This window comes from Heloderma suspectum, chromosome 2, assembly GCF_057233095.1.
Source record: "Heloderma suspectum isolate Gila_16-S chromosome 2, 16-S_ref, whole genome shotgun sequence".
NCBI classification, from domain to species: domain Eukaryota; kingdom Metazoa; phylum Chordata; class Lepidosauria; order Squamata; family Helodermatidae; genus Heloderma; species Heloderma suspectum.
In genome coordinates, this window is record NC_139459.1 from 270238285 (window position 1) to 270263023 (window position 24739).

The 24739-nt window shown below is 44.1% G+C and overlaps 1 protein-coding gene across 3 annotated transcripts in view; it reads left to right on the top strand.

Moving 5' to 3' along the window:
• GRIA1 (glutamate ionotropic receptor AMPA type subunit 1) overlaps positions 1-24739 on the top strand; it is a 318993-nt gene that overhangs the window by 161035 nt on the left and 133219 nt on the right. For all 3 annotated transcript variants that reach the window (XM_084832440.1, XM_084832439.1, XM_084832438.1), the window contains exons 3-4: positions 15048-15287; positions 16771-16955. In XM_084832440.1, the coding sequence (XP_084688566.1) occupies positions 15048-15287; positions 16771-16955 (425 nt within the window). The remainder of the gene's footprint in view (positions 1-15047; positions 15288-16770; positions 16956-24739) is intronic.

The window sequence follows — 24739 nt, forward strand, 5'->3', positions numbered from 1 at the left end:
GAAAACACAGAAGGGTTACAAATGGAAGATGATGACATCTGGACCCCCCAGTAAACTTCAGTGTTTAAAGCAGGATGATTGGAAGATAAAGGCTGGGGTTGGATCCAATTTTAAACTGGATTAACTGCACTGGGAGATGTGGACTTCCCCACCCCCTCCTTCCCACATCAGGTCCTGAAAATGTTAAACAGAGACCCAGTTCACCTGCTGAATGGGGTGTGCTGTGGTGTGTGGGAATCCCCAAAACCCAAGCTCTTCCTCTCACAGAAGGTCCCTTCCTCTTGCAGAAGGCAGATCCCAGATCCAACTCCTCATCTGGAAGCACCCTTGATGTCTCTTTAATGTGAAGTACCGACCAAGGCCCCATCTAAATGAACCATTTACTCTGGGGCTGCTGTGATTCGAGGTCCTTTGGGACATATGACACAGTCGCCATTTCGCCTAACCATGGTTTTCACCCAGAAAATGCAGATTTCCAAAGATACGTTTTGCTGCAATGTTTTTGGTTTGCTGCAGGTTTCCCGTGATTGTGAGTTGTCTGTCCCTTACCTAAACTGCATTTTGTGGTGGGCATGCGGTAGGCGGGCCTAGTGCTTGTGACACTCTGTGACACCCCTTCCTTGAGGGAGCAGAAGGTCCAGGACCAACTTCACTCCAGCCACCATTTTGGAATGATGGGTAGGCATGTACCTCTCATGGACACATGCCTTGGCATGTGCAAACCATTGCGAGACTCTCGGGCTGGAGAGCTGCCGAACAGTTTGCATGGTAACAAAGGAGCAGACCACCCACATTTTACCTAACGAGGAAAGGACAGGGACAAAAGAACCCCTAAAATACAAAACAGCCACTAAAACTCAAAGTGTTGCACCCCCACCCTCACATGCCTGCACAGCTGCACATTTAAATATAATGATAAACCATTCAGGTATAACCTAAATCATATCCCTTACGAATATACAGTGGAGGTGACGAATAGATTTCAGGGATTAGACCTGATAGACAGAGTGCCTGAGGAACTATGGACAGAGGTCCGTAACATTGTTCAGGAGGCAGCAACTCAATCCATCCCAAAGAAAAAGAAATGCAAGAAAGCCAAGTGGCTGTCTGATGAGGCTTTACAAGTAGCTGAGGAAAGAAGGAAAGTGAAAAGCAAAGGAGAAAGGGGAAGATATACCCAACTGAATGCAGAGTTCCAGAGAATAGCAAGGAGAGACAAGAAGGCCTTCTTAAATGAACAATGCAAAGAAATCAAAGAAAAAGAAACAATATTGAAGAAAACAATAGAATGGGAAAGACTAGAGATCTCTTCAAGAAAATTGGAGATCTCAAGGGAACATTTTGTGCAAAGACAGGCATGATAAAGGACAAAGAAGGCAGGGACCTAACAGAAGCAGATGAGATTAAGAACAGGTGGAAAGAATACACAGAAGAACTATACAGGAAAGATCTTAATGTCCCTGATAGCCATGATAGTGCGGTCACTGAACTTGAGCCGGACATCCTAGAGAGTGAAGTCAAGTGGGCCTTAGGAAGCATTACTAACAACAAAGCTAGCGGAGATGACAGTATTCCAGCTGAGCTATTTAAGATCTTAAAAGATGATGCTGTTGAAGTGCTGCAGTCAATATGCCAACAAATTTGGAACACTCAACAGTGGCCACAAGACTGGAAAAGGTCAGTCTACATTCCAATTCCAAAGAAGGGCAATGCCAAAGAGTGTTCAAACTACCGCACAATTGTGCTCATTTCACATGCCGATTGGTTCCAAACTGGGAAAGGAGTATGACAAGGCTGTATATTGTCACCCGGCAAATTAAGATTGCCGGGAGAATTATCAACAACCTCAGATATGCAGACGATACCATCCTAATGGCAGAAAGCAAAGAGGATCTAAAGGGCCTCTTGTTGAGGGTGAAAGTGGAGAGTGCAAAAGCTGGTTTGAAACTCAACATTAAAAAAACGAAGATCATGGCATCTGGCCCCATCACTTCCTGGCATATAGAAGGGGAAAAATGGAAGCAGTGACAGATTTTATTTTCTTGGGCTCCAAGATCACCGCAGACAGTGACTGTAGCCATGAAATTCAAAGACGCTTGCTCCTTGGGAGGAAAGCTATGGCAAACCTAGACAGCATAGTAAGAAGCAGAGACATCACCTTGCCGACAAAGGTTCGTATAATCAAAGCTATGGTTTTCCCAGTAGCAACATATGGCTGTGAGAGCTGGACTATAAGTAGGGATGGACGAAAGTCACTTACCTGGTCTCGCAGCTTTTCGTGGTGGGGGGGAGGCGCTTTGCTGCTCCCCCCGTGAAGTTCAGGCCAGGGGGGGAGGCTTCCCGCCTCGCCCGGCTGAAATTCAGGCCGGGGAGGAGGCGCCTCGCCTCGCCCGGCTGCGAACTAAAAAGTTTTTTAAAATAATGCCCCCGTGATAGGCTACGTGATGATTAACATAGCCTATCATGGCTAGATCTGCAAAGTCAGCCGTGATAGGCTACGTAAATCGTCACGTAGCCTATCACGGGTGACTTTAAAAAAAAAAAGCGTGTACGCAAATGGCGGCCCCCATAGGGAGCCGCCATTCCCGTTCCTTATTTGGTCGCTGTAGTCTACGTAAAAATTTACGTAGACTACAGCGACCAAATAAGGAACGCGAATGGCGGCTCCCTATGGGGGCCGCCATTTGCGTACACGCTTTTTTTTTTTTAAGTCACCCGTGATAGGCTACGTGACGATTTACGTAGCCTATCACGGCTGACTTTGCAAATCTAGCTGTGATAGGCTACGTTAATCGTCACGTAGCCTATCACGGGGGCGTTTTTTTTTCTTTTATTGGAATGGCGGCGGCGGCAGCCGGTCGATAGACCGGCTGCCGCTCCCACCCCGGACGAAGACCCGCCGAACCGCCGGCCAGACCCGCCGCCTGGAGGGACATTCACCAAAGGTAAGTCCCATCCTGGGGGGGGGCCGGGGGGTGGGGGGGCGGAGAATTTCTCCCCGAAACTTGTTCGGGGGGCCGAACACATTGGCGCTCGGACCCCCGAAGTTTCGGGGAGAAATTCTCCGCCAACCCTAACTATAAGGAAGGCTGAGCGCCAAAGAATTGATGCTTTCAAACTGTGGTTCTGGAGAAGACTCTTACGAGTCCCTTGGATTGCAAGGTGGTCAAATCAGTCAATCCTAAAGGAAATCAACCCTGAGTGCTCATTGGAAGGACAGATACTGAAGCTGAAGCTCAAATATTTTGGCCACCTAATGTGAAGAGAAAACTCCCTGGAAAAGACCCTGATACTGGGAAAGATTGAAGGCAAAAGGAGAAGGGGATGACAGAGGATGGGATGGCTAGATAACATCACTGATGCAATGAATATGGACTTGAGCACACCCTGGGAGAGAGCGTAGGACAGGAAGGCCTGGCGTGCTATGGTCCATGGGGTCACGAAGAGTTGGACACGACTGAACATCAACAAAAAAAGAGCAGCGCAACTGCCGCAGTTTACTTTGCTTTAACGTCTATGTGTCAGGGCACAGCGGATTTTCCCGTTGATGAAATCTGCAGTAAATCATGCGTGTACTGCAGCAGAAGCTAATTCACAGCTGCAATGCTGCAGTTATGATGAAGTGAAGGTTGAAAGTGGTGCCATGTAGATGGTCCCCTGGTCTTCCCTTTCTGTCATATTTTTTAAATCCCAAATCTTCCTCTCAAAATGTACATTATGACTCCCTCCCCACCACCCTCAACAAAAGTTGAGTCCAGGTTCAGCTGAAAAAAACACTTTTAGAAAGGATCTTCAATGCTTCATTGCCATTGTGTGATGGGTTTTTATTTAATACATGACATTGTTGTGATGTCCATATTCTAATTCCCAGTCCTGCTATGCTTTCTGTTTGTTTGTTTAGTACTGGCATATCAATGAATCAGTATAATATTTTATTAACCTTTTATTTTATTTTATTTTTTTTATATATATATATATATATATATATATATTAAAAAAAAAGAAAAACAAAATGCTACAGCATCAAAAACAGAACAACAATACACATACACTAAAATATCTCTTAAGATTGAAAGATATCTACCTTTGGCTCCCCTTACACAACAAATGCTTATTATTATTATTATTATTATTATTCTCTAGTTCTTTTCTTAGTTGTATATCATACATTGAGTTCACAGACTTTGTCTCATTTCTCCTAATTTTAACAACAGAAAAAAGAGAATCAACCATCTCAAATTCAAAATCCGCATACATAGATATCATTTTTCTCTATTTCTTGTACAATTTCTATGAAAGGTTTCCAATCTAACATAAATTTAATTGTTGACCCTTCTTTAATTATAATAGTAAGTTTTGCCATCTCCACCAGCTCCATCATTTTCATGATCCACTCACTCACAGTTGGTATTGTTTCATTCTTCCACTTTTGTACATACAATAACCTTGCAGCCATTGTCATGTAGAGAAAGAGGGTTCCCCCTTCTCTTTTACATGTTTATATTTGTTAGTCCCAATAAAAAAGTTTCTAGCTTTTGTTCTATAGTAGTCTTTAATTTTCTTTGAGCTAAAGACTGTATTCATTTCCAAAATGTTTTAGCTTTTTTTACAAGTCCACCATAAATGATAAAACGTTCCCTCTTGGTCTTCAATATTTTATTAACCTTTTCCATCTAAACTACTAGTTGTTCAATCAGTTTAATATTGGACAAAACTTTCCCCATTCAAATTACTAGTTGTTGTTTAATTAGTGCATTTTTAGGCCTGAGACACTCTCTCCAAATGTGTGTGTATATCACCTTTGAAGTTGCTTAGGGCAATCCATTGACAATCAATGCAATTTGGATTGCATTAACAATCAGTGTAATCCAAATACACAAAACCTAGCATTTGTGCATATTAGTATCCAGCTGATCAGTCTTACATATATGGCAGGGGAGAGGCTGGGATGTCACATGTATTTTTCTCTAGATGTGAATGAATGTATTTAGGGAAATTGTAATGTGAGAAGCAGCACTCCCATGGAATTTCTCTCCACTCTAGCATACATTGTATCTGAGAAAATTAAAGTGATTATTTATTTTGAGACACAGTAGGAACAAAGATTAGAAGAACCTTTATTGGCCTGCTTATAATCCCTCAAGGCAGACAGACGGACATCTGCTATTTAAGGTACTTCATGAATTTATAATATAATTGAATATCTCAACTAGTGCTCATACTAGTCCAGCACCTTTAATAGAGTACCTCAACTGGGACCTGTTATTAGCTTTGTGTATCAGAAAGAGAGAGAGAACCCTATTTTAATATAAGGTACTATCTTAAAATATATGCAACACCCCCTTTTTTCCCATCTAAGTGGAAAAGTTGGAAAAGACACCTTGGAAAGTTTCATAATGATGGCTCAGGAGCATGGTCTGTTGACTTTTGGATTAGCTTATTAAAAGGGACACAGGAGTGCCCCTTTAGTTAAGGCAAGTAGCAAAAAAAGGGGGTTCTACCACTATAAGCTTCAAAATTCTTTTGTGTATAAAAATGGCACCTATTGAGCTAATAACTTGAAGCAATTATCTAACTGATTGTGCAAAATTTCAAATTGATGCAAAAAAAATTGTAACAGGTACAGCAAGTTAAAAAGAGCTGAAAATTGACAGATTTACCCTTTTATTCCAAGGTGCTGCACAAAGTATCATGTATTTCTTGCAAATTTTCGTGAAAACAACTAATGAACTTTATTCAGGCTTGTCGAGGAGGGGTGCCTTTCATTGATTTGGTGAAGTTCTGAGCAGTGGTTAAAAAGTGGATACAACGTGGGTTCTCTGCCCCATTAAAGCATATGGCAGCAACTGCTGGCAAAGTCTTGTCATGTCTGCTCAGTTTCATTCTGTAGCTAGAATGCTGCCAGTACTCCAGTGTTTTCAGAGGGATTCTGTACTGAAATTAACTGTGATCTATGTACAATGCCTATTTCTTTAGTTATGGAATGTGACCTCACAAGGTCAGGCTAGACATCAGCACACAGACTGGGATCCTAGTATGTAGAGGGACTGTAGACCTTTGCCCCCTGGCTGTGTTCCCATTCTGGATCAGACCACCCATACCTCCAATTTACATTGCTAAAATGGCATCCAATTGTAATGTAAACTGAAGGCATTAAAGCCCCTAACCACCTCCCTGCGCTATGGTCCTGATCCATATTAGGTTCCATGCACTTACTTTTGAGTAAAAGAGGGGGAGGCACTAGCTACACCTTTAAAGTAATATAGTCTGACCCTCAGGGAAGTTGGCAGGGGTGGAATGCACATGTGTAGGAAGCGGAAGGATCAGGACCTCACACCACCCTCCTGACAGGGGGAATGCCATAGAAGGGCCCCAATTCCTGCACTGCATTTCCATGTGGGGGTAAAAGAAACATGGGAAGATTCAGTGCAACACAACTGGACATCATCAGGTTGGAGAAGACTGATTTACCCATCCTGCTAGCTACTGATGTAAGAAACAAACAAACATGGGACAACCCAAAAGAGGATTCCTCTAGCCATTCAGAAAGTCTCAGGTGCTTGATGAGGCAATGTTGGACCAGGGCAACATTGGTTATCTTGGCTGATCCCAGGCACTCTAGGATTTGAGCCTGAAAGACCAAGGAAAAGTGGGGGTGCGTGGTGGGTAAGTTGTACGTAAGCACAATTTCTGACATTGCACAACGTCATCACTGACCATGGGGCATGTCAGTTAAGGCATCAGCCTTAGCCTCCAGTTTCCTGGCTTTGTAGAGCTTGAGCCAATGATGAGATAGCCTTAACTCTGGTCTTAAATTGGCAGGGTTTGGGGCTTTTTAACAATTGAATTATTTTATATTTGCCCGGGCAGTAGGATGTGTGAACCCACGCTCGTCCGCTTTCTCCAGGCAGCCACCAAGCCCCTGCTCCCACTCAACAGTCCCCAAACCATGCTTGAGCCCCTCTTGTACTCAGCAAGCAGCTCACACTCACCCTGGTGGCCTTGTCAAGCTCCGCGGTTGCCATTTGTTGAAAAATAAAATGGCGATCACAAGAAAGCCAAGTGGCTGTCTGATGAGGCTTTACAAGTAGCTGAGGAAAGAAGCTTTGCGAAAAGCAAGGGGGAAAGGGGAAGATATATTCAACTGAATGCAGAGTTCCAGGGAATAGCAAGGAGAGACAAGAAGGCCTTCTTAAGTGAACAATGCAAAGAAATCGAGGAAAACAACAGAATGGGAAAGACTAGAGATCTCTTCAAGAAAATTGGAGATCTCAAGGGAACGTTTTGTGCAAAGATGGGCATGATAAAGGACAAAGAAGGCAGGGACCTAACAGAAGCAGATGAGATTAAGAAGTGGTGGCAAGAATACACAGAAGAACTATACAGGAAAGATCTGAATGTCCCTGATAGCCATGATAGTGCGGTCACTGAACTTGAGCCGGACATCCTAGAGAGTGAAGTCAAGTGGGCCTTAGGAAGCATTAGTAACAATAAAGCTAGCGGAGATGACAGTATTCCAGCCGAGCTATTTAAAATCCTAAAAGATGATGCTGTTAAAGTGCTGCACTCAATATGCCAGCAAATCTGGAACACTCAACAGTGGCCACAAGACTGGAAAAGGTCAGTTTACATTCCAATTCCAAAGAAGGGCAACGCCAAAGAGTGTTCAAACTACCGCACCATTGCGCTCATTTCACATGCCAGCAAGGTGATGCTCAAAATCCTACAAGCTAGGCTTCAGCAGTATGCGAACCGAGAACTACCGGAAGTACAAGCTGGGTTCAGAAGAGGCAGAGGAACTAGAGATCAAATCGCCAACATTCGCTGCATCATGGAGAAAGCAAGAGAATTCCAGAAAAACGTCTATTTCTGCTTCATTGACTACGCTAAAGCCTTTGTGTGGATCACAACAAACTGTGGCAAATTCTTAAAGTGATGGGAGTACCAGACCACCTTACCTGTCTCCTGAGAAACCTGTACGAGGGTCAAGAAGCAACAGTAAGAACCAGACATGGAACAACCGAGTGGTTCAAAATTGGGAAAGGAGTATGACAAGGCTGCATATTGTCACCCTGCTTATTTAACTTATATGCAGAGTACATCATGAGAAATGCCGGGTTGGATGAATCACAGGTCGGAATTAAGATTGCTGGGAGAATTATCAACAACCTCCGATATGCAGACGATACCACCCTAATGGCAGAAAGCGAAGAGGATCTAAAGAGCCTCTTGTTGAGGGTGAAAGAGGAGAGTGCAAAAGCTGGTTTGAAACTCAACATTAAAAGAACTAAGATCATGGCATCTGGTCCCATCACTTCCTGGCATATAGAAGGGGAAGAAATGGAAGCAGTGACAGATTTTACTTTCTTGGGCTCCAAGATCACCGCAGACGGTGACTGTAGCCATGAAATTAAAAGACGCTTGCTCCTTGGGAGGAAAGCTATGGCCAACCTGGACAGCATAGTAAGAAGCAGAGACATCACCTTGCCGACAAAGGTCCGTCTAATCAAAGCTATGGTTTTCCCAGTAGTAATGTATGGCTGTGAGAGCTGGACTATAAGGAAGGCTGAGCGCCGAAGAATTGATGCTTTCGAACTGTGGTGCTGGAGAAGACTCTTACGAGTCCCCTGGACTGCAAGGAGGTCAAATCAGTCCATCCTAAAGGAAATCAACCCTGACTGCTCATTGGAAGGACAGATAATGAAGCTGAAGCTCCAATATTTTGGCCACCTAATGCGAAGAGAAAACTCCCTGGAAAAGACCCTGATGCTGGGAAAGACTGAAGGCAAAAGGAGAAGGGGACGGCAGAGGATGAGATGGCTAGATAGCATCACCGATGCAATGAATATGAACTTGAGCACGCTCCGGGAGAGAGCGCAGGACAGGAAGGCCTGGTGTGCTATGGTCCATGGGATCATGAAGAGTGGAACACGACTGAACGACTGAACAACAACAACAACAACAATGTATGGCTGTGAGAGCTGGACTATAAGGAAGGCTGAGCGCCGAAGAATTGATGCTTTCGAACTGTGGTACTGGAGAAGACTCTTACGAGTCCCCTGGACTGCAAGGAGGTCAAATCAGTCAATCCTAAAGGAAATCAACCCTGACTGCTCATTGGAAGGACAGATACCAAAGCTGAAGCTCAAATATTTTGGCCACCTAATGCGAAGAAAAAACTCTCTGGAAAAGACCCTGATGCTGGGAAAGACTGAAGGCAAAAGGAGAAGGGGACGGCAGAGGATGAGATGGCTAGATAGCATCACCGATGCAAAAAATATGAACTTGAGCATGCTCCGGGAGAGAGCGCAGGACAGGAGGGCCTGGCGTGCTATGGTCCATGGGGTCATGAAGAGTCGGACACGACTGAACGACTGAACAACAACAACAACAATTTTTGTGATGCCATTTTATTTTTTTATTTTTTTATTTTTCAGAAAATGGTGACTGCGGAGTTCGACAAGGCCACTGGGGTACATGTGGGCCACTTGTCGAGCATGGGCAGGGGGCAAGCAGGGGCTTGGCAAGCAGGGTGAAGGGGCACAGGCAGGGGGGTGTTCTGCCAGATTCCTGGACAGAATTGGGCGCCTGCACCATCCCCGCTCCGGGAGAGAGCGGAGGACAGGAAGGCCTGGCGTGCTATGGTCCATGGGGACATGAAGAGTCAGACACAACTTAAAGACTGAACAACAACAACATCATCCCTACCAGATGGCATTCCTGTGTTTACTGCAAGAGAGATGCCCTTTCAAGTAGCTTGTTAATCAATAGACATAAAACCCGAATATATGTAGAGAACTGAAGAGCTAGAACAAGGAACATAGGAAGTTGCCTTATACCAGGTCATACTTTTTGTCAGTCTAGGCCAGTATGGTCTACTCCTGATTTGCTTCAGCTCTGCAGGGTCTTAGGCAGGGCAGGTCTTTCATATCACCTGCTACTTGAGCCATTTAATGAGAGATGCTAAAGACTGAGCCTGGGATCATCAGACTGCACACAAGCCATACGTTCTGCCACTGACCTGTGATGACCTTTCCCTTTTTAATTCAGTTGTTGTTTTGTGTCTGGAGCACCATGAGTATATCTGCAGTCCGATGCTGTCACCATCTACTAGTAGAGATGCGACATTAGTCTACATCTGATGGTTCTTAAAGGAGAGAGCCAGTGTGGTATAGTGGCTAGAGTGTCGGACTGGGAGTCGGGAGATCCGGGTTCTAGTCCGCACTCAGCCATGAAAGCTCACTTGGTGACTTTGGGCCTGTCACAGACTCTCTGGCCAATTTACCTCACAGGGTTGTTGTTGTGAGGATAAAATGGAGAGGAGAAGTATTATGTATGCCTCTGTGGGTTCCTTAAGGAGGAAAAAAGGTGGGATATAAATTAAATAAATAAATGAGATGAGATGAGATGAATCTGTCAGTTTCACTTTCTCCTGCATTTGAATTTTTAGGACCTCAAGTTCTTTCTGTCCTGTATATGAAGAGACTTGTGAGTTTTGGCAAATTCTTACAAAAACAAACAAATGAAATTCTCATTCATCTTCACTTGCCAAATTCAATAGGTGCAGCTGTTTTCTAGCACAGAGAGGACTGTGTTCTACCTGCCTGCCATGTAGGTGTTGAAGATTAGGAGTCAGTCAGAAAAAAAGAAGTGGCAGCACCAGTTCAGCACTAACATGGTTGAAACCACAGACTTTTAACAGCTAAGCACTCAAAGTCCTGGACCTTGAATGCATGGATCTGTCAGCTGCTTTCTCCCAGATTCATTCATTTAAAAAAAAATAAATCTCAAGTTCTTTCCATCCTGAATATGTAGGGGTGTATGAAACCCCACTCACCTGCGTCCGCGGGGGGTCTGCCAGGGGGGGAAGCGATCCGTTCCTCCCCCTGGAATCCTCCCCAGCCAGCACCACTCCACGGTGACTCCGCGGAGCCGCCGGCCGGGCCCATCCGCAACCAGACCTCCGTCCACTACCGGGCTGCTGCGGCCGCAAATGGTGTCCTGCGTAGGGGACGCCATTTGCATCCCCCCTGTAGCCGTGATAGGCTACGTAAATACTTATGTAGCCTATCACGGCAAAGAGCAGGGACGCAAATGGTGTCCGCTATGCCATTTGTGTCCCTGTTCTTTGCAGTAATAGGCTACATAAGTATTTACGTAGCCTATCACGGCTAAAGCAGGGATACAAATGGCATAGCGGACACCATTTGCATCCCTGCTCTTTGCCGTGATAGGCTATGTAAATATTTACATAGCCTATCACGGCTAAAGGAGGGACGCAAATGGCATCCCCTACGCAGGTTGCCATTCACGGCCGCACACCAGAGCAGGAGACTCTGGATAGTCTAGCGGCTGGATCTGGAGCCACCAGAGGCAGGTAGGATCCGGTCCGCGGGGACTTCACGGGGTGGCAGGGGGGGCAGTCTGTTCCACCCCTGATTCCGGGGGGCCGGATTCTAAAGAATCTGTCCTCACTGGAGTCTGTGGCGGAATTCTCCGCCATCCCTATGAAGGAATTTGTAAATGTTGGTAAATTCGTATAAAAAATGGACAGAAATGAAATTCTCACCCATCCCTAGATACAATGCTGTTGCTAGAAGAGGTACAAAATTCTCCTTGATCTTTCTGGTTTTGATGGTTTTTAAAATGTGGTTTTGATGGTTTTTAAAATGTGGTTTTGATGGTTTTACTGGTCTTGAAAATGATTTGAAGGCCAGAAATCTCAGAGTCCCTCTTTGACTTTCTTTCATATCAGTGCAACCCTGCTATCAATGTCTTCCTGCTCCACCTCCACACAACATTAGATGTGTTGAATATTAATTGCAGCTTGTTTCATGGTGTGTGTGAGTGTGTGTGTGAGGTTGTGTGCATGCATGTGAGAGAGAGAGAGAGAGAGTTAGGTCTCTTCTTTAGGTTTCCTTTTGGGGGTATGGGATTCTGATGTTGCCTTGTTTCTCCTCTTTTTCTCAATTGGGCTGGAAGGATATAATTTGTATACATTCTCATAGCTACATTTCAAGCAGCTGTAGAAAATATCTCTGCATTAACAAAGTCCACTATGCAGAATTTGAAAATCACTGGTCTAAATTGACCATCAGCTACAGCAAAGATGGTAGCAGGCTGAGCAAGGTGTCAAGAAGGCTTTGTAGAAGACTCACCCAATCCTTTTCTTTGATAGTGTCTTTCACACAAGTGAATCCAATAGCTGATTTTACAAGCTTGAAATTAGATCAAAGAAAACTAAAGTGGTAACAAAGTTGTTGTTTTCAAGGTTTCCAGAAGAAGCCTACCATGAAAAAGTCACGTTCAATCTCTTAATGTTAAATCCATAGGCTTGGTAACAGGGGTGGGGTGGGGTGGGGTGGGGGAGAAGCACAGTTGCCCTTAATACCATCACCTCAGAATTTGATTTATAATTGGAATGTACCATAAATGGGAATGAAGTTAAAAGAGCTTGACAGCATATATGCCTGAGGCTTGCAACTCAAAATATGCTGTTGTCCTCCACCATGCGCGCGCACACACACACACACACACACACACCCTGGAAATTTATAGATATCCATCAAGCACTCTCATGGTCTCATTCAAGTCCTTTCCTGAGGAGTTGGATGACAGTGATCAAACCCTTCTGCATAGAAACAACAGAAAGTATTGAAATCAGATATAAAGAAACCTAGGACTATCTGACATTTTTAAACTTTGGTTTTACTTACGTAGAAATGCCATCTCTTCAGTATTGGTAGGAACATAGAGCTAATACAGACGACCTAACTATGCCAGACTTAGCTCAGTCATCTGTATCACAAGTGGAATTTTACCAGGCTTCAGGTGCAGATGTGTGGGAAAATGTGTTGTGAAATTGTCATCTGTCTCTGTCCCAAAAAGACCTCCTTTTGCATTTATTTTTATATATAAGAAAATCTATATCCTGCCTTTCTGGTATATAGTACCAGAGATGGCTTACAAAGACAAAAAATAATAATCAAATTCCACACAGTCAAAATAAATAGTTAAGGAAGACAGAGAGCGCAAATATGCAATCCAATTAACAAAAATAATTAGAAAGCCAAGTTAAATGTCTGCCTAAACAAAAACTCTTAAGAAGGTGGCTAAAAGATAGTGAGGAGCTATATATATATATATATATATGAAATGACAACACATCACATAATGCCATATAAAGACAAACCGGAGAGGTCAAAAATAAGGCACCATATGGTGCAGTGGCGGGGGGGGTGTTGTATGAAGCTGTTCTATTTTGTTTGAGGGACTTCTTTGATTTTGACAGTACCAAGCTGGCCCATCATGTAGAGTGGTGTGCTGTTCCTGCATGACTGAATTACCATTTAAGTAAGGGCATTCTAGTGTCTGTCCATAAACCAAAATCATATGGTCCATTCCCAGATTTTATCCCCTTCCACATGAATGGGCCTATTGGTACTGTTTGAATTGAACCATGGAATTTGCCTATAGTGTTCAATTCTACAGTGTTCTCAGTTAAAGGATAACTTAAGACAGATCCTTGGTAAACTTAAGACAGATCCTTGGTAATCCTTGGCATTAGTTTAAATATGAAATGTTATGTAGTAAAGTACATATTTGAAAATGTTGGCTCATAAGAATCTAGTGTTTAGTGTTTGAGATTGTGGTTCTGAAGATTTAGATCCAAATTTGTGCCTCCATTTTTCTGCCATGATCTGGTCTAATCTGCTTGTCTCTATCCTGTGGTTACTGTTGAACTTGAGGCACTTGATTCTAGACTTCAGGGTAACAGTTAATGGCTGTTTTGTATGTATGTATACTTCCTCGCACCCATGAAGGAGTCTAGATGAAGCCTTAAGGTGATATGTGGCACTGCTTGTTGTTTGTTTCTACATCCCTCAGGATCCTCGGTCTCTTAAATACGACTGAGAAGTATCACAAAATGCAGAAAAGATGATGCAGAATATGTTCCAAACCACAATAGTGACTCTTACTTTAGCTTTTTCAAACCTCCATTTGTATTTGTTCCATAAAAACATTAGTATTCCCTTGCTGAGTAAGACCAAGAGCCAAGTGTATGGTTCAATAATTTTGTGTTTCTCGGCTTGGAGAGGTGGGACGTCTAAGATCTGTGTCATTTACTCATTTTCTGAAAGATAAATCAGCCTCAGACACAGAGTTTATGACAGTTACTTGACAAAGCCAGTACAAAATTCTGGAGATTTATCAGATGTTCAAATTTTGATTTGAAAATGAAACTTTAAAGGCAAAATTTAGATTTTGAAGTATCAGATTTTAATTTAGGTAGGCTTCTTTTTCAGCTCTAATTTAGCTGTTTCCAGTTTTTAACTGTTAATTTTACATGAAAGAAAATAATGCTTACACAGATCTCAACCATTTATTACTAACATAACCAGAATGTTCATATTCAGTGAACTGTAAGTGTTTGTTCATCACTTGTCAGAAGCATGTCGTTTTCATGGATGGAGTCTGTTATGTTGGAAGAGATTTTAATACAATTTTCCCCAATCCATGTGTGATATATGTCATGTCATGACAGTGTCAAGGAGCTTTTATGACATCTCTTCTCCTTTTGCTTTGGTGAATGTGTTGAACGCAACTTAATCCTGCCACTTTTAAAATGTTGATACCTCTGAGAGGTATTCCAGAAGGCATCGCTCCAGGCCTTTTAATCTCATTGGAGAGCAAAGGACTACCATTTACAAAATAAATACACACACACACAACACACATTCACACACACTTAGTGTAGTTGTAATAGTCCAAGGGTCAGCAAGATATCAACAAACTCACACTCATGATGCAATTCATGATCTCATGAGATCAGATCTAGACCAGATTTCTGATGGCAAAGGAGTGAAACAATATTGATTACTCCATCCTCGAGTCCTTCATTCAGTGGGGTGTGGAATTGCTTTGATACACATGAAATAGAGAAACAAATGAATGGCAAAAGAATAAAGCCAAGATAAAAAGGAAGTGTGTCTAATGTATTTTATAGCTTCTATGACTTACTACTTTTTTCCCTCTCTCCCTCTCAGTCTGTTCACAGTTCTCCAAGGGTGTCTATGCTATCTTTGGCTTTTATGAGAGGAGGACAGTCAACATGCTCACATCCTTCTGTGGGGCACTCCACGTCTGCTTTGTAACACCCAGCTTCCCTGTTGATACATCCAACCAATTTGTTCTTCAGCTGCGCCCAGAACTGCAGGATGCCCTCATCAGTGTTATAGAATATTACAAGTGCCAGAAATTTATGTACATTTATGATGCTGACCGGGGTGAGTCTACATGAACAGTGAGACAAGGGAGGATTGGGAGTGGAGTAGGGAAAGTGAGTCCTTATTTGTCATAGAAAATAATGAGGCCACTGATTCAAATCTCATTTCTTCCATAAATCTACTAGATAGTATTATGTATAAATGTACTAGGTTGTATTAGCGTCCATCCCCACAAACATGCAGTAAGGTAATATTAATCCTGACCTGCCTTACATGGTTGTTGTAAAGCAGGGGTGGGGAATTTTTCTGGCTCTGGGGGGCAGATTGACTTCTGGGATACCCAGGTGACAAGGGAAACCATGCTGTTCTCTGTAATCAGTGATTGGAGAGAAGAGCCGGGTTTCTCTAGCTGCTACTGGGAAATCAGGATGGATGGACTCGCCCGAGTCTGTGCTCAGTGGGCGCTTGAGGAGGCGCCACTGCTGCTCACCCATGAGAGCCCCTGGAGGACACGGTGAGCAGTCTGGGAGCACCGCTGCTCCATGCAAGCCACCATTTTTACAGAAGATGGGGGCTCTAGATTTTTGTATATCTAATATTGCTCACAATGGGGCCATAAAGGGCCATTTCTGTAACATTAGATATACAAAAAAGGGTGGAAATGGCCCTTTGTGGCTGCCATTGTGTGCCCCATCTTCTGTAAAAATGGCAGCTCGCATGGAAGACGGTCAGCTGCTGGGCACGAGCAGATGGGTCTGGCAAGTCCTGGCTGCTTACGTGGCTCAGTGGGTGGAGGTTGTGGCTCACCAAGCCATGTTTGGGAGGGCAAGTGTAAGGGAGGGAGTCTGATGGACTCCCAGACCCAGTCAGGCACCCGTGATATCCCTACTAGAAAATGAAAATAATATGAAGTGCTAGAAACTAAATCCGATGAGGAAAGACTGAAAGAACTGGGTATGTTTAGCTTTGAGAAGAAAAGACTGGGCGGGGTGGGGGTGGGGTGGGGTGGTATTATACCACTTTTCAAGTACCGGAAGGGTAGTCACACAGATGAGGGCTGCAACCTGCTCTCTGTCATCCAAGACTGTAAGACACGAAATAATGGGCTTAAGTTACAAGAAGGCAGATTTCAGTTGAACATCAAGAAAAAACGTCCAAACAATCAGAGCAGTCAGGCAATGGAACCAATTGCCTAGGGAGGTGATGGGCTCCCCATCTCTGGAGGTATTCAGGCAGAGACTGGACAGCCATCTGTCATGGATGCTTGAAACTGGATTCCTGCACTGAGCAGGGGGCTGGACCTGATGGCCTAAATGACCCCTTCCAACTGTATGATTCTGTGAACACACTGTATAAATCAGAATGCTCTTTCTTGCCCTGCTGAGACTCAGAAATAGAGTGGGTGGTGGTGGTGTGTGTATAGTATATAGTCCATGATATTATTGACTGTTGGCAGAAATGAGGAGGTATGAGAAAAGCAATTCATAAGAATGAATCCTGGTATTTATGATTCTTTCCTTTTTCTAAACTCATCCCATCTCAGGTTTGTCAGTGCTTCAAAAAGTGTTGGATACAGCTGCAGAGAAAAACTGGCAGGTGACTGCTGTCAATATCATGACAACAACAGAAGAGGACTACAGGTCACTCTTCCAGAATCTGGAGAAGAAGAAGGAACGCGTTGTGGTGGTGGACTGTGAATCCGAGCGGCTGAATGCCATCTTGGGCAAGGTTGGTTCTAGCATCAAGCACTGCTGAGGCAGGAAAGAACAACCAAGAGTTCAATCCAGGATCTGCCTTCCACAAGGCAAAGGGGCCTTCACCGAGAGGAAGGGCTCCACTTGCAGAAGGTCCCCCCCACACTTGATTTTGGGGGGATCCCCCTTATTTATTTATTTATTTATTTCATTTCTATACCGCCCAATAGCCGAAGCTCTCTGGGCGGTTCACAAAACCCTTCCCCCCACACTACAGTTCACCCCATTCAGCAGAGTCTCTTGACTCTCTGTGTAGCATTTTCAGGGGGTTGGAAGGAGGCCCTGTGGGAAGAAGGAGGCAGGGAAGTCCACTTCCACCAGTACAGTGGATCCAACTTAAATCTGGATCCAACCCAAAGAGTATTGCAGCACCTTAAAGACTAACAGATTTATTTATGTCATAATAAATATGCTACTCTTTAAAATACTTTGCATTTGTTGCTGCAACAATCTAACGCTCTGGATGTTGAAATGGGGGTGGGGTGGGGGCAGGGATAAAAAATGATAAGAAGTAGACATTTGTATGGGATGTCTATAGCATGTTTTGTTGGTTTGTTGATGTTGATGTTTTACTTGAGGATTTGAGACAATTATGTATGATGTGATGTTATCTCATAGAAATATCTCTATTTCTACCTGTACCCACCCACCACATAACGCAAGTACTCTGGGTGGATTGCAATCAAATGTAACATTAGAATACAATATAAAACAATAAAACTTTTAAAACTAAAAACACACAGCATTTTAAATGGAGAGCTAAACAAGCTAAACAAAGAAAAGAAAAAGAATGCAAGTTCTTTAAAAGGCCTGGGTTAACAAAAAGGTCTTCACCTGGCACCAAAATGACCATAAAGATGGTGCCAGGCTATCTTCCTAAGCAGTTAAAAAAAAGTTTGAATTTATTCCAGTAAATATGATAACTTAGCCTTTGATCCTCAGAAAATTTGAATTTTTGCTTCACAGTTCTAATCTCATGGATTTCGTACCTGAAACTCAGATTCTTCAAGATCTGAAACAAGAATGCTGGATTGCTGCTTCAATATCTTCATCCCTTTTAAAAAACTTATCCCTTCTGCTCTCCCTTCTTGTTCATACCATAGTATCATTCAGAACATGGCTCTGTGTACCCCTGAAGCCATCATGTTTTTTATTCTAATTGCCTTCAACGCTGCCAGTGTTAGCAATGTCATGAATATAATTTTTCATTCCTGGTATGAAAACCTTGTATTCACTGTCACTGATAAGTGTGTTGATAAGGCAACATGTTACCATCAGTTCTTGGGAAGGGAAGGGAAGGGAAGGGAAGGGAAGGGAAGGGAAGGGAAGGGAAGAATGAGATGTACAAATGTTGCACAATAAAATCAGTGTATACACATCTGACACCATGGTACTAAAATAAATAAATATTTATATACCGCCTTATCTGCTAAAAAGTCATCAAGGTGGTGTACAACAATTTAAAACAATAAAACCTTAGCATGATAAAAGCAAGAATATTAAAAACAGTTAAAAACATTAAAACTACACAATTTAAAATGCTAAATTAAAGAGCTGTGTCTTTACACCCTTTCTAAAGGCCAAGAGAGTGAGGGCCAATCGTAGTTCTTGAGGGAGCGCATTCCACACTTCGGGACCAATGGAGGAGAAAGCCTTGTCCAATGTGCCCAAGAAATGGGCCTCAGTATGTAATGATGCCCTCAAAAGGGCCTTTCCTGCGGATACTTGGGCAGGTGATCCCTTAGATAGCTAGGTCTAAGCTGTGTAGGGCATTCAAGGTTAAAGCAATACCTTGAATTGAGCCCGGAAAGCAATTGGCAACCAGGCAGTGCATGTCTTTCAAGTAGGGATGTTAGAGAATTCCGCCACAGACTCCAATGAGGCCGGAGCCTTTAGTCCGTGGCAGAATGGAGCAATCCCCCTGCCACCCCGTGAAATTTCCCCAGGACAGACCCTACCTTTTGTTGGCTGTCCAGTCCGTCTGCTGCCCCAGTCTGCAGCCACAAATGGCTGCCCAGGTCTGCAGCCACCATTTGCGTAGGGGACGCCATTTGCATCCCCCCTGTAGCCATGATAGGCTATGTAAGTATTTATGTAGCCTATCACGGCAAAGAGCAGGGACGCAAATAGCGTCCGCTATGCCATTTGCGTCCCTGCCTTTTGCCGTGATAGGCTATGTAAATATATACTTCTAAATATATACGTAGCCTATCACAGTTAACACAGGGACACAAATGGCAGCAGCTATGGCAGCCGCCGTTTGCGGCCGCAGCCCGGGAGTGGACGGAAATCCGGCTGCTGGTGGACCCAGCCGGCAGCTCCGCAGGCTCACCGCGGAGCAGAGCCAGCCGGGGAGGATTCCGGGGGGGGGGGGAACAGATCATTTCCCCCCCCCCCCAGCAGATGGCCCCACCCGGAACAGGGTGAGTAATCCACACACCCCTACTTTCAAGGCAGGTGTAATATGGTCCCAATACTGTTAACAGCCTAGCTGCTGCATTTCGCACCAATTGAAGTTTCTGGACACTCTTTAGTGGTAGTCCCATGTAGAGCTCATTGCATGGTCTAAATGTGATGTAGCCAAGGCATGGATAACCGTTGCCAATTCAAACTGTTTCAGGAAGGGTCGCAGCTGGTGCACTAAGCATAATTGTGCAAACAACGACGCAACAGTGATTATGACAGACATTGCAAAAGATTGGCACCACAACTAAATCACTGTGTTTGTAGAAAAGTGGCCCTAACAGGTCATGCCTGCATGCAGAAAGGCAGGGGTGTCTGCAGAAATGGGCACATTTTGCAAATCCCTGCTCTGATGCATAAAATATTGCCCATGACAAAAACAGCTGCTGTGCTGTAACTCTGGGATTAGAGTGTTTATCATATTAATCTCTCTGTTCCCCAGGGCTCCTCCCATCTGCTTATTTGGATTCACCTGTTGCCTTATGACTCAAACCTGGACTGTGATTTATGTTGCTGAGGAGCTGCTCTTTCATTTGAGCTGCATTCAGCACCAGGGCCACAAAGGATTCTCCATTCTTATACAACTGAAATGTAATAACAAAAGAGAAAGCAGCAGGATTTGACTCTCGATGCTCTTATGAAGGAGCCTGGTTTTTTTCTCTGGGGAACAAACTTTTATCTTTGACAAGGGAGTGAGCATAAAATGGGGAATTCCCTAATGTGCTCCAGTTCTGTAGATTTTGACCTTCCTGCACCTGCAGTTCACAGCCCCAATTCTTACATTTTGACATCCAGCAGCGCATTCAAGTCCATTCCGAGATTAACTTTAGCCACATTTCATTTGATTTTTAAGGAGGATGTTTTGTCCAGAGATCACTGGCTGCATATGTGGCTGAAACTCCTTCGCTATCTCTTTGAATGCTAATTTAACTAAGTCACGAAAGAACACTGTAAAAACATAGATGCACACCCTTCCAGTAGCTAAACTAGGGACCAAAAAAGACATTACATGTGCCTAGCACCTGTGTCTTCTTCTCATTTTTACTTTAGACTAGGTACAGGTGCCATGATCCAGAACTTAAAAGCCCCTCTGCCTAGGGCTGACCCACCCATGAAGCCGTTAGACACCCGCATCAGGCGGCAGAGCAGAAGGAGAAGCAAATTGCACTGCACTGCTCCACGCCACTCCACGCCCCTGCCCCTGCCAGGAGGACCCACTGCCACAGCCTCCAGTGGGTGGACAGCCCTGCCAGCCACTCTCCTGCTGTGGCATTGATTTGCCACAGTGAAAGAGCAGCTGACAGGGCTCTCTAGACAGCTGTCCACCCCGCTCCTTCCCTTGCTGCATGTGACTGCAGAGAGCTCGCCAGGTCTCACAAGACCCACACAAACTTCCACAGGAGCCCCGACCCAGCAGTGGTGGCCAAAGGTAATAGGGCTCCTTTGGTATGGGGGTTCTGAGGCGGAGGCAATGCAGTGGTGCATCTTCCCTCTCACTTGAGGCAATGAGAGACTTTGCCCTGGGCCTGCCCCTGCCCCCACAGATCAGGGGTCCTGCACCTATATTTTAGAGTACAAATGCGAGGGGGGAGATGTAGCTCTAGGCTGTTTTATCCCTTAGAGATCTTTGGGGGAGAAGGAACTGCCTAGGTCCAAGCTATTTAGTATCTGACTGCCTAGAAAGCTAAAAGTAGCCAGTGCAGATGCTACAGCTCAGTACCCATGCTATGATCCAAACAACTCTTGATCAGGAGGTAGGTCAAATGTTGCACCAATTGCAGCCTCTGAAATCTCAGGGGCTCTGAATGATGATGATGATGATTGTGTTGGATCCAGATTTCAGGGTGAGCAGATGGGGTGGCAGAATGGATTTTCTCCCCAACTCCAGCACCCTAAAATTGTTACACACAGCATCAGGGGACACTGGGGAATGGGGTGAGCATTGGTGCAAGGGGGAGGGGGATCTCTGAAAGTTGAGGGGAGGCTCCTTCTATGAGTGGAGCTCTTCCTTCAACAGAAGATACATCCTGGATCCAACCCCTTATTATCTGCCAAGTCACACATCTTTGGTGAAAAGTGCTCTATAAATCTCTGCAATTCTCTTAATGGGCTTCAGTTCCCAGACCCATACTGGCATGCCTGTAGCCACTGAATTGCATCCTTCTTTGTCCTCTATTGTACAAGGACAGATTACCCATCACTGATAGCATTGTTTAGGGAAGCATTTACAGCTTCTGGGTATTGTGTCTGTCCACAATCAAACAGAATTTGTTAGTAGAGTAATTTGCTAAATTGATCTTGTAAAAGTGGCTTTTAGGGCTGTGTAGTTTTGATTTTTGACGAATAAACCAATAATCCCTGATTGTCATGGGTTTTTGTTTTTAAAAAAATTCTTGTTAAGATGGCTTTCCTGTGCCCACACTGGCCTGGTTCACACATAATGACTAACTATGGGTTAAACAACCCATAGTTGGTTGGGGCCACGCAGCAGCGAGCAAGCATGCTTCCTTCTGCCTGCTTGCCACTTCCACTTTCATAGACAACCCAGGAATGCCCTGTCCCTGGGTTGTTTGATGCCCATCTGAACCCAGAACTCTGGGTTGTTAAAGAACCCAACATGGTTTGTTGTTGGGTTAAAATTCTGGGGGTTTTGTCCTTCAACAACCCAGATTTCCAGGTTAGGAATGGGTGGATAAACTCCAGGAGACAGTATTCATAATTCCTGTATGTGGCCTGATAGATTAACACTGAATCTGAGATGCTCTTTGGAGACTTTTCTCATGCGTGTTTTCCCCTCTACAGCTGTATAGCTACAGCAGTTCTAGGGCTGGTGGGGTGGGGGTGATTTCCATTCAGAAATCAGCACAGGGGGAAAGAGTTAGTGTCCATGCCCCATGGTCTCAGTCTAATATGTCTCCTCTCCCAGCAACTGTTTTTAGAAAAAGGAAATGACATTGGGAGATCCAGTCACGAATCTCCCCTGTCATATTTTGTTTGGCCCCAACTGAATTGATGTGGCTTCTGCCCCCACATATAAATTGCTCCCACATATGCCAGTGCATTTTAAGAGCTGAATGGCAGGGAGAGGTTTTTCAAGCATAGCCTTTTCTGTCACAGGGCTAAAATTATGAGAGGTGCCTCGCCAGATGAATTTAGCCCCCAGTATGAAGGTATTAAAAGAAAAAGAGCAATATTTAAGACCAACCATTGGTATTCTGAGTCTACATGCACTGAAGGACATGACCATGTATATAGGATCCCGTTTCACAATCTTGCTATGCAAACTAATATATTGATTTCTAGTAACTCGTTTTTGTGGTTTATTTATTTATTTTGAAAAACCATCCCACAAATCATGGAAAACATGATATATATTTTTAAATGTCACTCTCCATGTTTCTTTTATTTGATTTTTGTTCTGCCTTTCTGATCTGCATTGATAGCTCATAAGGCAGCCCTTTTGTTCTTCTGTTCTTCTGTTCCGTCTCTAAAATATAATGAAGCTTAAGTCACTTTCTAGGTTCAGGAAAAATCCATGTAGCAGAAATGAGCCTTTCATGAAAGATCGTGCTGATCCGCAGCACTTCCAGACTCATTTGCTTCAGTCATTATTTAATTATCCCACCCAGGAGATCTGCATAGTGTGAAAGGTGGTGGTGGAGCCTTACTTATTTGTATCCAGAAGTGCTAACAAATGTCTGCTCTGATAACACTAATTGAGGTGCTGGATATTAGCATAGGAGTGAGACAGCTTTTAATGTATACTCCAGAGCATTGCAGCTGGAAGAGGCTAAGGCAGGTGAGCCAGTTAACATATGAACAAGTGTCCAATAACTGCTAATCCATTCGGTGATCATTGTAATGCCAGGGTTCTTTATGACTTTGCTTTAGCATGCGTGCAGATCTCACCTGGGTATTGATGTTTAATTGAAAACCCATTCGCACATCTCCATTCTGTGGTCATGTGCTCTTAAAAAAAGAAGAATTTAATTTGTATTGTGGCTATTCTTGTTTATAGCTGGAAACCTAATAAAAAATGCAGGAGGGGCAGGGAGAGAGAGTGAGAGAGGAAAAGAGAGAGACTGACACAAACAGCTGAGGGGGCTGCTTTCCTTGACTAGCAGTTTTTCTTTCCATTCCAAACTAGGTCTTATCACAAATCTTTTGGTTAATGTAAGTCTGAGAGGAGCACGGCACAAACGTATCCAAACAAATGGATGGAAGTGCAAAACCTATAAAAATAGATGACGAAGAGTGCAACTAACTTTGCCCTTTAGGAACCGTCTCCTCAATTCCATAAAGGCAACAATATTTATTACTGGCAAAGAAACATGACAGCATCATGAGCCATTCAACATTTATATGGACAAAGAGCAGTAAAACTGTCTGTATTCAGCCCCACAAAGGTCATGAGGGTGGTGAGAAGACAACACTCAGTGTTCTTTATATAGGAAGGTCTCGTATATAAACGTACAGCTCTGTAGCCGTCTTCCACACAAGCTAGATTGGAGTGCTCTGGGGCAACATTTGCTTTCAAGGCATTGTGCAGCACGGGCACAGTTAAGTAGGGATGGTGGAGAATTCCGCCACGGATTTCAGTGAGGCCGAATGCACTGGCATTCAGACCCCCGAAATCCATGGTGGAACGGCCTGCCACACCCACACTGCCCCCCCCCCATGGATCCCCCCTGGGACGAGACTTACCTGGGGCGGATGTTCCGGATGGCGGAGGCTCCAGTGGCAGCTTCGGCGGCGGCTGGTCTTTCGACCGGCTGCCGCGGCCGCCATTTGCAGACGGGTCTTTTTTTTTTTACCCAGACATGATAGGCTACATAAAGACTTATGTAGCCTATCATGTCTGGGTAAAAAAACCCAAAAAAACAGCGTACGCAAATGGCGGCAGCTACGGCAGCCACCATTTGCATTCCTTATTTTTCGCCATTTTAGTCTATGTAAATATTTACATAGACTATTACGGCAAGAAAAAAAAGGGGGAACACAAATAGCATAGTGGGCCTAATTTGCATTCCTTTTTGATTTGCCTACTGCACTATTTGCGTTCCCCTTTTTTTTCGCCATAATAGACTACGTAAATATTTACGTAGACTAAAACAGCAAAAAATAAGGAACGCAAGTGGCGGCCGCCATAGCTGCCGCCATTTGCGTACACTGTTTGTTGTTGATTTTTACCCAGCACCAGCCAGTCTGTGGCTGGAAATCCGGCTGTGGATGGCCCTGGCCTGGCCAGCTGCTCCGCAGAGCTGCTGCGGAGCAGAGCTGGCCGTCGAGGATTCC